We start from the raw sequence: 12,957 nt of genomic DNA, 5'->3' as shown, positions 1-12,957 counted from the left end.
GGGGCAGGCAAGGGAAACTGAAGGAGCTTGCTTTGGGGTTTGGGGACTAGAATCTATGATTTAGTCCCAAGCAGAGAAAGAGAGGCAGTGACCGTCAAGCCTGCCTCTGTCCTCCTCTTCGGCAATGGAAGTTGCTGACTTACCTTGATCTTGTCGCTCAGAGGCGGTTGCCAGGCAACAGCCCATGGTCACCAGCTTCTGGATCGGGACTTTGTGCGTCAGCAACAGCATGATGGGAGAAGAGCTTGGAGTCTGCAGAGCCTGAGGCCGGGGAGGACAAGGCTACCGATGGTTGGGACCCCTCTTTACCCGAAGATGATACCCCAAAGGGAGATGACAATTGGGCTCCATAAATCCTCAGGAGTAGAAAAGTCTTGAGTAGAGGGACCCCAGGCTGTGTTGCAAGGGAACTCTTAGAGGTGAGCAAAGTGTGGTCTTGACAAAGTCTCAGGGCTCTTCCTGCTACTGGCAACCCTCAGGCTCTCGGGGAGTCCATTATAAAGCTGTGGGGGGAATGTATGGCCTAAAAGTCATGGGAGGAGATGGAGAGATAGAGACAGGTTAAAAAGAGTGCATGCTTCTTTTCCAGAGGACTGGAACCCACTACTGGGCTGTCGTGGAGGAAGGTGACTGGGGTACATGGGCATGGCTCCCGTATCTGGATGTTCCCAGGTGGGCACTTGTGAATTGCTACCCTTTGGGTACTGTGAGGAAGGAGAGTATATATGTGTGCTGGGAGAGCATAGTAGGTATGCACAGAGGGAGGTGTTGGAGCCTGAGTGTGCCAGACAGAGAGGCTGGTGTGTGTTGAGGCTCCACAGTTAGGCAATGCACCAGCAAGATCATGGGAGGAAAGAGTAGGGGTGAAATCCCATGATGAGGCAGAGGCTGTAAAGTCATGGTGTCCTGGAGAGTTAGCTCCTGGGGGATGGGGGTGGGGTAGGTGGGACTGGATTGTGCCCTTCATAATCCCTGTATTGAAATCTTAACCTGTTTCCTTTCTTTTGGAAAGAAGGTCATTATAGACGTAAGTGGGGAGGGAAGTCATGCTCAATACAATGTGTGTCCTCAGGAAAAGAGCAATGAATGCACACATACACAAGAACAGACAGAAGTAAAGGTCAGGGTGATAGGGGGGTGTGGCACACACCTGTGATCCCAGCATTTGGGAAGCTGAACATTACCCTGAGTTCAAGGCCAGGTTGTACTACATAGGGAAACCCTGCCTTAAAAAACCCAGCCTCGGGCTGGAGAGATGGCTCAGAGGTTAAGAGCACTGACTGCTCTTCCAGAGGTCCTGAGTTCAATTCCCAGCAACCACATGGTGGCTCACAATCATCTGTAATGAGATCTGGTGCCCTCTTCTGGCCTGCAATCAAACATGCTGTATACAAACCAACCTGCTCATCATTCATGCAACACGTGGTGAGTGGGCACTGTTAACTGCCAAAGGCTCAGCCCAGAGGCCAGATGGTTTCTCTAGGAGCCAAGGAGGGGACAGCAGAGAGTGTCAGTGTGTAGACACTGTGGACTCAGACTGTCTGTGCTTAAGGCCCAGCTCACCCATTCACTCTCTATCTGACCTGGAGCCAGTAAATGAACCTCTCCTGGCCTCAGTTTCTTCCTCACTGGCTAAGGAGTCGCTGAGGTCGTTAAACGAGTTAATGTCGCAGAGCTTAGGCCAGTGCCTGGTGCCCACAGGTACTGCACAAGCATTTTCAGAAGTATGTCCACAGGACAGATGTGCAGTTGTTGCCCAATATCATGACCAGGAAAAAGACCAAGAACAGGGCCATTCTCTTGCCTCAGCCTCCCCAGTGCTAAGTGGATAAAGTGATACTAGGGGGTTGGGGTGCTCTGAGGTTACCTCTGCCAGCTTCCTGGTAGCACACAATACCCCTGGGAAGTATATATAGCAAGGGAGATACCCAGGCCACATAGGCCCAGCACCCCAAACCTTGCAGCTTTGGGCAGGCTACAGTGCTGTAGCATGGGGGTGAATCGGGGATGTACATGTGTACAAACATCTTTTCTTTCTCACTGGCTCCAGAGAGTGCCTCATTCTCCTTAAGGGGTCCAGGTACCTGGGATCCTGGCCACATCCTCTGCTACTAGCTTGTTGCAGGTGGGGAAACTGAGGCTTGGGGTGGGGTCAGGCTGTTTCAAAGCTTTGCAGAGAAGGGACAGAATGTCCTCTTTCAGTCCGGCTGCTTTGATGGCCAGGAAATGTGTCAATATTTGCTCATGGGAACTGCCGCCTCACCGCCCTTGGTCAACACCTCCGGAGCTGGCTTGGTTTCTCCATCTGTGAGACTATGGTTGTGTCTGAGCTCTGGTAGCCCTCCACAAAGGAAGTCTCTGTAGGCTCTGGCTGCAATAAACGGGCAAACACAACTGGATTTACATATGGGTTGTAAGTGGCAGGGGTGTTCTTGACCACACACAATCAAGGGAACTACAGATCCTAGCTCAGAGTGCCTCTGAGCCAGCCTCGGGCCCGGGCGGAGCCTCAGTTCCCTCATTCCTGAAGTGCACCCCACAATCCCATCTTACAGGACAATCTCAAGACTGCAAGGTGACCCAATGACTCCCGCTCAGGTCAGCCCAGTGCTTTCTGTGTTCGCCAGGGGGCGCCGCTGGACCTCAGAGCACCGCTCCTCCTCTTCGCTCAGATTCGGCTTTATTCGGCCACTGTCGGATTCCACCCGGCTGTACCCGACTTTGTTCGTTTTGGTTCGGGAAAAATCGACTCTGTTCGGCTCCACTCGGCCGTCCTCGGTTGGATTCAGCTTTGCTAGGCTTTGCTCGGTAGGACTGGGCTCTGTTCGGCTCTTTTCGGATATGTTCGGCTCCTCGCCGGTCTAGGCTTCCGCGTTGTGGGTCCCCGGGACAGGGACGGGGAGGGTGGGGAGCAAGAGGGGGATTGAACTCTTCTTGTCTCTTTTGGCTGGACCTGGAGGGTCTAGCCTGGGTTGCTCAATAGAGCGGGACTCAGTAAAGCCAATTTGGAGCTGTCCTCAAGGGACTGTAGGTCAGAAGAACCCTGCCAGCTTTCTGGGGTGCTGAGGTTTGGAAGAATAAACTCGGCTCCCCAGGCAGGCTGGTCTGGCGGGGTGCTGGGTGCCGGGCCGCACGCTGGCTCTCTCCAGTAGGTGGCGCCCTCCTCTCCATTAGTTCAGACGTTAACTTGGCAGTGACCTTGAACTACAACTATGAATTAGCATTCACCATTTACACAGCTGACTTCTGGAGCCACCAAGTCACTGTCCTGGCTCCTGGAATTCAGAAAGGGCGGGAGTGAGCGGAGAAACAGACTCATACCGTGGGACTCTGGCCCTGGTGACATAGTTCGGGCTTTCTGTGTCTGGGTACATATTTGCTGATAGAGGTTTATGAGTATGGAGGGCATCATGGGCCTTGGGGTTACCTACTGGCAGGTGTGCTGACAAAAATGAATGCACGCTGCAGCATATGGGGCTTAACCGAGGTAGCCAGGAGGAAGCACCCTTTGGCAGCCTATTCCCAGACACTCATACAGTCAGTCCTGGATCAAGCCCGTCTAGCCCAGGGTCATTAAGACTCAGAGCAGCGCCAGGCAGTGGTGGCACACACCTTTAATCCCAGTCCTTGGCAGGTAGAGTCAGGAGGAGTGAGTTCGAGGCCAGCCTGGACTACACAATGAAACCCTGTCTTGAAAAACAAACAAAATACTCAGGGGAGTAAGGAAACTTACCCAATGTCACACAGCTGGAAGAACATGCAACAGAGCCATAATCCAAGTCTGTCTGTCTACTCCAGGACTGGAGCTCTGTCTCAAATCTTCCTGACCTGCCTGGGACATCCTCATGGCTGAGGTCAGTGGCTTGGAGCCTCCTGGACTGTTGAGGTGGAGTGAGCAGCCAGATCCTGCAAGTGTGGGGTGCCGTGCATAGTGGGGTGCCGAGCGTAGTGGGGTGCACAGTGCTAGGCACACAGCTGGCCTTCAACACAACCGTGCCTTTCATCTTTTTCCTGCTTCTCTCTATTCCATCCATCTTTTCTTTTTTTTTTTCTGCATAAGAGAACGGAGACTGCCTGGTGCTGTCTCCACCCCCAGGGCTGCTGACTCAGCCCTTTGCTCTGGTGGCTGCAGCTTGAAGCTGGTAGCCTCTTTGCAGGCCTGGCTCAGTGCCCCAGGAATGCTGCTCAGGCAGGCAGGGCCACACAGAGGCCATGCCAGTGTGGGCCAGATGGTGGTCCCTATATGGCCATGGTCCCTCTGTCTGCTTTCTGCTGGGTCCTACTGGTACTCCTGACTGGACCTGAGGACTTCAGGTCATTTTGGGAGGCAGCAAGCACCAGACCAAAAGAGTCTGGCGTCCTCCCAACTTGGACTCCACTCTGCTATGTGACTTTGTACCAAAGTCTTGATCTGCCTGGGCCACAATGTCCCTGATTAACGGATGGGATTAGATCATCTCTGAGGCTCCTTCCAGGACTGATATGCTGTTGGATTGTCTGCTTCAACACACAGAGACAGCCCTGTCAAGGACCCAAAACACGAGGGTTGATATACTCTTAGCTGTTAGTGGGGCCAGGAAGTCCCAGACCTAAATCTGCCCCCTAAGTGGTGGGCTGGAGAGTAATGTCTCTGCCAAGATCCTCTAGCTGGTAACTTGCTTGCTCCCCCTGGGCTGGAGAGAGACTTGGGGAAAAAAGTGGGTCTAAACACTTTTTGGGGATCAAGGTCCCTAAGAGAAGTGAAGCCTAGCTCAAGTAGGACTTACTCAGTAAAACTAAAATGGGAAGGTAGGCAAGGGTGAGGGACATTTGACATCAGATGGACAGGGTCTCTGGCCCCAGGAAGCCAGGGCTAGGAGCCATGTCTGTGGCCCTTGCTAAAAAAAAAAAAAAAAATCCCCTAGCCCACCGTGGAGGAAACTGAGGCAAGAGCCAGAGCACACAGGCTGCTCCCCCATGAACTTCTTGGAGGTTACCTCTGTGAGAGGGCTGGCTTTAGGAGACAAGATATTGAATTAATAAAGGCAGGATTCCAGGTGGAGGAGCAGGGGATGAGTCATGCTTGGGCTAGCTAGCACTTATGTGCTTGGAGGCAGGGTCCTAGACCACCTAGGGTGTGAGAGGCAGTGCTTGGCCATGTTGCTGGCTACTGGGTGTTAGGACAACCAGGGTTCATGCCTATGGAGGATGGGTACCAGTGCCCTCACGCCACCCTGTCTCTGTAGCTCTTGGCAGATGGCTCTTGGGCTCCGACTAGACCAGGGCTGTGGGAGTTCCCAGCCTCCTTTTCCTGAGCAATGGAGAGCCCTGCCCCCTCTCTCGCTGCCTCTGATTTCCACACCAAGTATTTCTAGGCCCTTGACCCTCGTCCGTCCGTCTAAACTCTCAGGGCCTTTGACTCAAACAGGGTCCCATGGCTGGGTCTGGGCCACAGATTCCCAAGGAAGTTGAATATCCAAACGTCTCCCAGCATCTCTGAGGCAGAGCCCTAGGCTTGAGGGGCGGGAGCAGGGGGTGGGGAATGGGAAGCCAGCTCAGCATGCTCCCTCCTCCCTCTCTCCGTCCCTCCGCCCTCCCGGCTCAGTTGTCGGCCTTGGGGGTCGGGCCAGCAACAAGCTATTATCACAGACATGGGCCAAGGAGCCAGAGGCCGCCCGGGGTCTGTGAGTTGAGCTTGAGGCTGCAGGACCAGGGTGAGTGGCTGGAGGCCTCTCTGCTTCTGTCTGGGCTGGGGGCTGGGGTCAGAGTCTGAGGTTCCTCCGTTCCCCTCTTTCTGAGCACAGAGCCCTTTCCCTCGGGCCTCGCCAGCTCCTTGGAGGAGCTGCTTCTTTTCCGCCTTACACTCTGACCACCCTGCACTGCTCCTGGCTTTTATCTGCCCCTTGCAGTGACCCCCCCTCCCCTAGCCACTAGCCCAGCCCCGCCCACCTGGATGATGACAGTGGTCGAGTCTCCACTACCTCCGAGAGTCTCTGGCTTTTCAGCAGAGGTGGTGGGGGCCCTCCAGACTACTCTAGGGTTGTTGTGATCCCCCTACACTTAGTCTTACCTGGCCCCCTCCCAGGAGCCAGCCAGGGATCCTAGCTGTGGTTAGGGCCGCTTCCTGCCACTTCCAGGGAGATGGCCCTGCTTCCTGCTTCCTGTCCCTAAGCCCACCCCCATTGCTGCCCCCCTTTTCAGTATCTGAGCCTCTGACTCCCCAGGGGCCAGACCAATAGGAAACAGAAATGTCTCTAAACCATGCTGACTCTCCGAGAGAGACGTACTGTGTCTTGTCAAGCCATAGACACCAGGATGAAGTGTCCACCAGGCAGAGGAAGGAATGGACTCTTTGAAGTACATGACAAGCTAGGCAGCTTTGCTGCCTGTTAAATCATCCATGTAATCTGGCAAGGAAGACATGTTGGCATCTTGTGTGAATGAGGGAGGAGGAAGACCAGAAGGGCTAAGCCACAAGCCTAGGTCACACTGGTTTGTGTTTTTCAGATGTCCCCACAGGGTGGGACACATCTCTGGCCAGAATAAAGGGAAGGGGGGTCGTCACTGCAACCTGGAGTTGAGGAATATAGGGGTGGTTGGTCTCTGAGGGGTCTGCCTGCCTGGTGGAGCAGAACCAGCAGGACCCAGCAATGTGGACAGGATCATTCCAGAACCGGATGTCTCTGGAGATGCCTCCTGTCGTCACCCTGGCCCTTGGGGAGATGACCTAAGAGCTCTGCCCCTTTAATACCTAGTCCCTCTTCATAGCCTTTCTAGAAGTAATCATTTTACCTTCTCAGCCCGTATTAACCACAGAAAAATATTTTTAAATTGTACTGAATGTTAAGGAGGCACAAAAAGGAAATAAACAAAGAGACGCCAGAGGTGTAAAAACCAGTCTGGTTTCAATAGCAGTTTCTGATCTGTGATAATCGGGTGGCGCCAGGCCCTGAGCCTGTCACCACCTCAAAGGCCCGCTGTTGGGCTTCCTGCCCACCCGTCCAGGTTCCTTCTCTAGTGTCCGGCCTACTTCCGGCTCCACTCTGAAAACTCTGGACCCCTTCATGTTCAAGGCCCAAGATGGAACCCCACCAGTTCTGAATTCTTTTGGTCCTCCCCTCCCCCAATTTCAATAACCTTAGTAGACGATTGGTAGGCCTGTCATGATTGACACAACCATCACCCAATGGTTCAACTCTGAGCTTTCTCTGGGTAAAGGGGGTTTGTTGAGGGTACAAAGATACCAGGAAGGTGAGCCTTGCTAAGCTGCATCTCCTCAACCTTGTGTTGTTCCAAAGGGGGCATCTCATTTCCTGACTTGTTCTTCAAGAGGGGCACCTCCTGCTTCTGTACAGAAGAGGCCTGCAGGATCCAATACCTTGGTCCTCGGGGACCCCAGCTCCTGCCTATGGAGCCTGCAGGTGGTGGTGGGAGCCATGGCCTTTAGAGATGAGGGAGCCAAAGAAACATTCTCCATCTCCTTGGTTAGCCCCGTGGACATCTGGCATCTTCTTTGGTGGCTCAGTAAAGGCCTAGGAGCCTGGTGTGTGCCATCTGAGGGTTTCCATAGGGGTTTCATTCTTCCCAGGCCATGTGGCAGTGGCCACAATAGACAGGAGGCTCAGTGGCTAGTGTAGTACCCTCAGACTTGCTTCCCAGGTAGCCCTAGACTCGCCTGATGCAGGGGTCCTCTCTGCTCCCTTTTGTAACACTGGGTCTGCCCTGGCTACAGCAGATAGTGTTATCCCTGAGTGTTGACATGCCAGATATACTGAGTCAAATGTGTCTCTCCGTCCAGGTCATCATGGGGACAGACAGCCTGGGTTCCCTCTGGGCGGTGCTCCTGCTTCCTCTTGTGTTTGGAGTCCCCACAGAGGAGCCCACCTTTCGGGAATCTGTGGCCTCCCATCTCACCAAAGGCTGTCAACGATGCTGTGACCCTGAGGAACCTCTGTCCTCTGCTGACACTGTCCATGCTCCTGTTTCCCCCTCCTTCCGCTATGTCTTGCCCGAGGTCAGGCCCTACATCAACATTACCATCCTGAAGGGTGAGTTATCACACTGTCGTGGGCAGCATTGGTATGGGATAGGTAGGGAGGGAAACATGGAGGGACAGAAGAAAGCAGGGCAGGCCTTGCCTAGGCCCTGCCTGCCTTCGGTCTACACATGCATAGCACCTGGGATGTGCAAGGACTGTTCTGAGTTCAGGGTGAATGAAGAGGTGGTGGGCAGATGCTGTGCAATGAACAGACTACCCAAGCTGGTGAAGCAGGTGGTGAGAAAGGCCCTGAGGTCCACAGTGTGGGCAGAGGGTGTTGAAGTGTGGGGCACAGGTAGCAGAGCGGGCATGGCAGGTCCACAGGGCTCCTGGGAAGGGGAAGGGCAAGCCTATGCTCACAGGGCAAGGGCCTTCACACACAGTAGGGGTGTGAAAGGATGGCACGGAGAGGAAGATGTGGGCCCACGGGGTCATCAGCCACCACCAGGATATAAGTTTCTCTCTGCGGGAAAAGGGGGGTTGAGCAGAGAGAAGACCTGGCCTTCATAGGTGTCACGTGGGGCACATGGCAGGGACAGAAGTAGAAGTTCTCCATGGCTGGAGGTGGTCTGCTGGAGGTGGGGGTGCTGGATATGGGGGTGCGCTATGGCTGGAGGTGGGGGTGCTGGAGGTGGGGTGCTGGGGGGGTGACAGCTCCCTAATATATAGTCTCAGATGTAAGGGCCTGAGTTCCACCACAGTGATGGGACCCATGACTGCCATGGCCACACCACTGATGTCCACCATTGCTCACCATACTCCCACCCAATGTGAGGAAATGATTGTGGGTCATTCCTCCCACCATGTAGATAGGGAAGTTTAGTGTCCAATAGGGACTCTCCTGGGGTCACTTCGATGTCAGAGTCAGAGCAGGGCACTCTCCTCTGACTCCCACTCAATTTAATTGCCTGGGAGAGGTCATTTCCTGGTCTCCCTGCCTCATGGCCACACTCAGTTCAACTTCAGGTAGCTTTAGCCTCTGGAGGTGGAGGAGCCCAGGCCTGGTGAGCCTCTGCTGTGGCTGAAGCCTTGTGTTGCCCTTGGACAGGCTTTCAGAAGTGGACAGTTCTGTGTAGCACAAGGCTGCCTGGGTAACATCTGGAGCTCTGTGTCTAAGCCTTGTGGGTCAAGCTGGCCTCTTTCTAGACTTCTTGCCAGCTTATGTGTTGAAGGAAAGCAGCCCCCTCCTCACAGCCGCCTTGGCCTTACTCTGGATAGAGCAGGTACTCAGATGCTCTGTACTCAGTGAGGTGCTTTTGCTGGGAGGTGGTATCTGTGGAGCCAGCCCACAGCCGTGAACACCCCCACTCCACGTTCCTTTGGTCTGCCTTCAAGGACCTGTGCCTTCCTTTCCCTCTCTACCTCCACTGATTTCACCACCACTCCTGGTCAAGGGGCCTTACCAGGAAAATATGCAGTCAGGTCTCTTCAGTACACACTAGGTGTTTTGGGGTGGGGTTGGGGTGTCTTGTCTATGCTCAGCCTGGAGCCAGGGCTGGAAAAGAGACTAGGTCACCATTTCCAGGGAGGGTGGAGATGGTCTGGGTCATGCTGAGTGGATGTCCTGCCCTCTCTCTGCCGAGTGAGGACTCATGTGCACCTGTGAAGTGGGTATTGCTCTTTTAAGGTACACCCTAGACACCCAAGACCCCCAAATCTCCAGGCCATGGCAAAGGCAGTTTTCTTCTCTAACCAGGGGTGTAAAAAGCATGTCTTACCTTGTCCCACCTCCCCACTGGCCTCAGCAGAGCAGCCTCCAGGAAGCCTGTCATGCCTCCCTTGCCAGGATGGGGACCCAGGTTGAGCTGGACAGAACACAGTCTGGGTGTTGGGAGATGTTTGCGGTGATAAACGCTTGGCATGTAGTAGGTGCCCAGTAAACACCAGCATCATTTCTGGACCCAGGCTAAAGCAGTGGTTTCCAACAATGACTGCTTAGCATAGGCCAGGATGCCTGCCCTAACTTCTCCCCTTCATGTCCTCACAGGTGACAAAGGGGACAGAGGCCCTTCAGGAACACCAGGGAAGCCAGGCAAGGATGGTCCCAGAGGGGACCGCGGCTCTCAGGGCGTCAAAGGTGACAAGGGGCAGGCAGGCAACCCTGGCAGCCCCTGCCAGAGACACTACTCTGCCTTCTCTGTGGGTCGCAAGACAGCCTTACACAGCAGTGAGGACTTCCTCCCTCTGCTGTTCGACAGGGTCTTCGTGAACACAGAAGGCCACTTCGACATGACCACTGGCCGCTTCGCGGCCCCCCTGCGCGGCCTCTACTTCTTCAGCCTCAACGTGCACAGCTGGAATTACAAGGAGACCTATGTGCACATCGTCCACAACGAGCAGGCGGCTGTGATCCTGTACGCACAGCCCAGCGAGCGCAGCATCATGCAGAGCCAGAGTGTGATGCTGCCGCTGGAGCCTGGCGACCACGTGTGGGTGCGGCTCTTCAAGCGGGAGCGAGAGAACGCCATCTACAGCGATGACGTGGACACCTACATCACCTTCAGCGGCCACCTGATCAAGGCAGAGGACTGAGCTTCCCTGGCTGGTTTCGCAGCTGGGCAGCTTGGGGGAGGGCTGGCGGAAGGGCTGGTGGCTAGGGCAGGTCCTGTAGGTAGGTTTCCCAGGACTGGATCTGCCGCTGTCATTGCTTATGATTATCACTTACGGTCTGTCTCCATCCCTTCCCCGCTTGGCTTCATTTTCAGAGACTTTTGGGCTTAAGTATTCCAGAACGTCCTCAGCCTCTAGAAAGGCTTTCCTCACACATCATTGTGCTGTTCTTCTTACCTGGGGGGACTTTGTTGTGTGGTGGACTCTGGCTTGGCATTTGGGGTGTACCCAGGATTCTGCATTTCTGGCAATTTCCTCAGTAATGCTGATGCTACTGAGCTCTCTAGAATGTTCCCAGCATTCTAGGGGTTTCCCAAACATTCTGGAATTCCCCCCACCAAACTCCAGTATTCTTCCTGTATCCTCAGGTTTTCTCCTCACCCTACCCCTACCTCTGCCCTTTCCACCCCTCGCCCACCCGCTTTTCTAGCCACTGCTCACTAATGCAATGCATTCATCAAATGCTGATCGCTCACTTGGTCCCAGGTCTGAGGAAAACCTAGACTAATCAGACCTAGGTCCTGTCTCTCCCCTGGTGAATGCCCAGTAGCCTGGACAGGGGTTGGGGTATGCCCAAGTGGGTCCAAAGACTTGAGCGCACATGTATGGGGTGCTCCTCTAGACTGGGTGCTTAGGCACTGTGGGCCATTCTTCACTGCTCCGTGGTGGCACAGGGTGCTGGAGGTGGGCATGGTGTCCCTTTCCCCATCTCTAGCTTCTTGCCTGGTGCCCAGCATGAAAGCAAACCGTAGGTATAGTCTTGGCTGGGAAGAGACCCAGGGATTTGGAGGCACCCAGGGTAAAAGGGCTCCTGGGAGTGAATTGGAGCCCAATTCTCCCTGACCTTTGAAGACTCCTCCTACCCTCTTTTTCTAATTCCCATGACATTAGCCAAGGTCAGACCACGCACTAGGTGCTCTCTGTCACACAGGGCTTAGGAAGGTGTTAGAAGGTGCTAAGGACACCCGGAAGGTGGCTTGCATTTCAGAGCTTCACCTGCCTGGATTGCCCTTGCAGACATCACGGGAAGCCAGGCAGGACAGAGGTGGCAGGTTTCAGCCCAAAGCAGGTCTAGGGACTGAAGCCGGTGACATTCAGGTTATCTGGGGGCCCTTTCTGAGCCACACTGCCAAGACAGGCCCTGGGGAAGGTCATGGAGAAACAGGGACGCCGAGACCCCCATGCCTTTCCAGTGTGTATGGCCTGGTGGCCTTCCACCCTTCTCTCTTCCACTGCAGGCTGCCCAGGCTTCTCAGGGGAAGGTGGTCTCCGTCCATTGGTGCTTCTGCAGACCCAGGGCAGGGCTGGCCCTGGGCGGGCATCTCTGGTGCTTACAGCCAAGGGAGCCATGGCAGGGTGACAGAGGCAAGGCCTGCCTGCCATGTGCTGTGAAGGCTGATTCCACAAAACCACCCTCAGCCCGACTGTCCTTGCCGGCTTGGCCAGTGTGAATAAAAATACTGGATTCTCTTGGCAAGTCAGCCTGGTGCTTTTTGCTCTATGCCCTTCTTCTGTGCCTTGGAAGGTAGGTAGCCACTCTGGCCCTGCTGGGGGCAGATAGAGGGCTCCACAGAAACAAAGCCTTGTGTGTGTGTTCTCTGCCTGCAAAGAAATCAGCTCTAGCCAGTTGCTCACACAGCGTGGGTCCTGGAATTAGTGGAACCCGCTGAGAGTCAGCTGGGATCCCAGTAAGTCCCCACATCTCTGAGCCTCAACTTGACAGCCTGCAAAGTGGAGGTAACAATGGCTTACCTCACAGGTGGCTTCAGGATTAGATGGCATGTTGCCTGGCAGGTGTTCCTTCTCAGACATCTTCTGTTGGTCATCTGCAGTGTAGCAGAAGCACAATGATTATTCTCTTAGAGACCATCCCCGAAACTCATGTCCCAGCTGGGAACTCCCAAGTGCCACACCAATTTATTAGCTACTGTCTTGTTATGAGGAAAAGGCAACTTGGGAAGAAAGGTTCATTGTGGCTTGGGGGTGCAGTCTACCGTGGCATGGATGACATGACAGCCAGAGTGTGAGGCAGCTGGTCACTTTGCATCTGCAGGCAGGAAGCAGAGAGAGATGGAGCACTCTTCCTTATGGTCAGTCCTGGACCCCAACCACGGAATGATGCCACCCACAGGTAAGGGGCATCACCTCTCTTTAACTGGCCTAGTCTAGAAACAACTTCAGAGGCATACCCAGACATTGGTCTTCGATGATTCGAGATCCTGTTGTGTCGATAATATTCACCACATCCCAACCACAATACCTCACTTGTGTGGGGGACCTCAGAGTCCTGCACCTCTGTCTCATGCTTATAATGAAAACAGTTGGAAAAA

The 12,957-nt window shown here is 54.4% G+C and overlaps 1 protein-coding gene across 2 annotated transcripts; it reads left to right on the top strand.

The window, feature by feature from the left end:
• Positions 1-2,673: 2,673 nt before the first annotated feature.
• C1qtnf6 (C1q and TNF related 6) lies at positions 2,674-12,058 on the top strand. Of its 2 annotated transcripts, none has more exons than XM_036208578.1 (3): positions 2,674-2,808; positions 7,778-8,027; positions 10,005-12,058. In XM_036208578.1, exons 2-3 carry the CDS (start codon positions 7,784-7,786, stop codon positions 10,547-10,549), a joined length of 789 nt encoding a protein of 262 aa, XP_036064471.1. In that variant the 5' UTR covers positions 2,674-2,808; positions 7,778-7,783; the 3' UTR covers positions 10,550-12,058. The 2 variants fall into 2 exon arrangements, with proteins under 2 accessions (XP_036064471.1, XP_036064470.1); XM_036208577.1 differs by lacking the exon at positions 2,674-2,808 and adding an exon at positions 5,601-5,693.
• Positions 12,059-12,957: the final 899 nt, after the last annotated feature.

Source organism: Onychomys torridus, chromosome 16, assembly GCF_903995425.1.
Source record: "Onychomys torridus chromosome 16, mOncTor1.1, whole genome shotgun sequence".
NCBI lineage: Eukaryota > Metazoa > Chordata > Mammalia > Rodentia > Cricetidae > Onychomys > Onychomys torridus.
The sequence above is the reverse complement of the archived record's forward strand: the minus strand, read 5'-3'. Positions and strand labels throughout refer to the sequence as shown.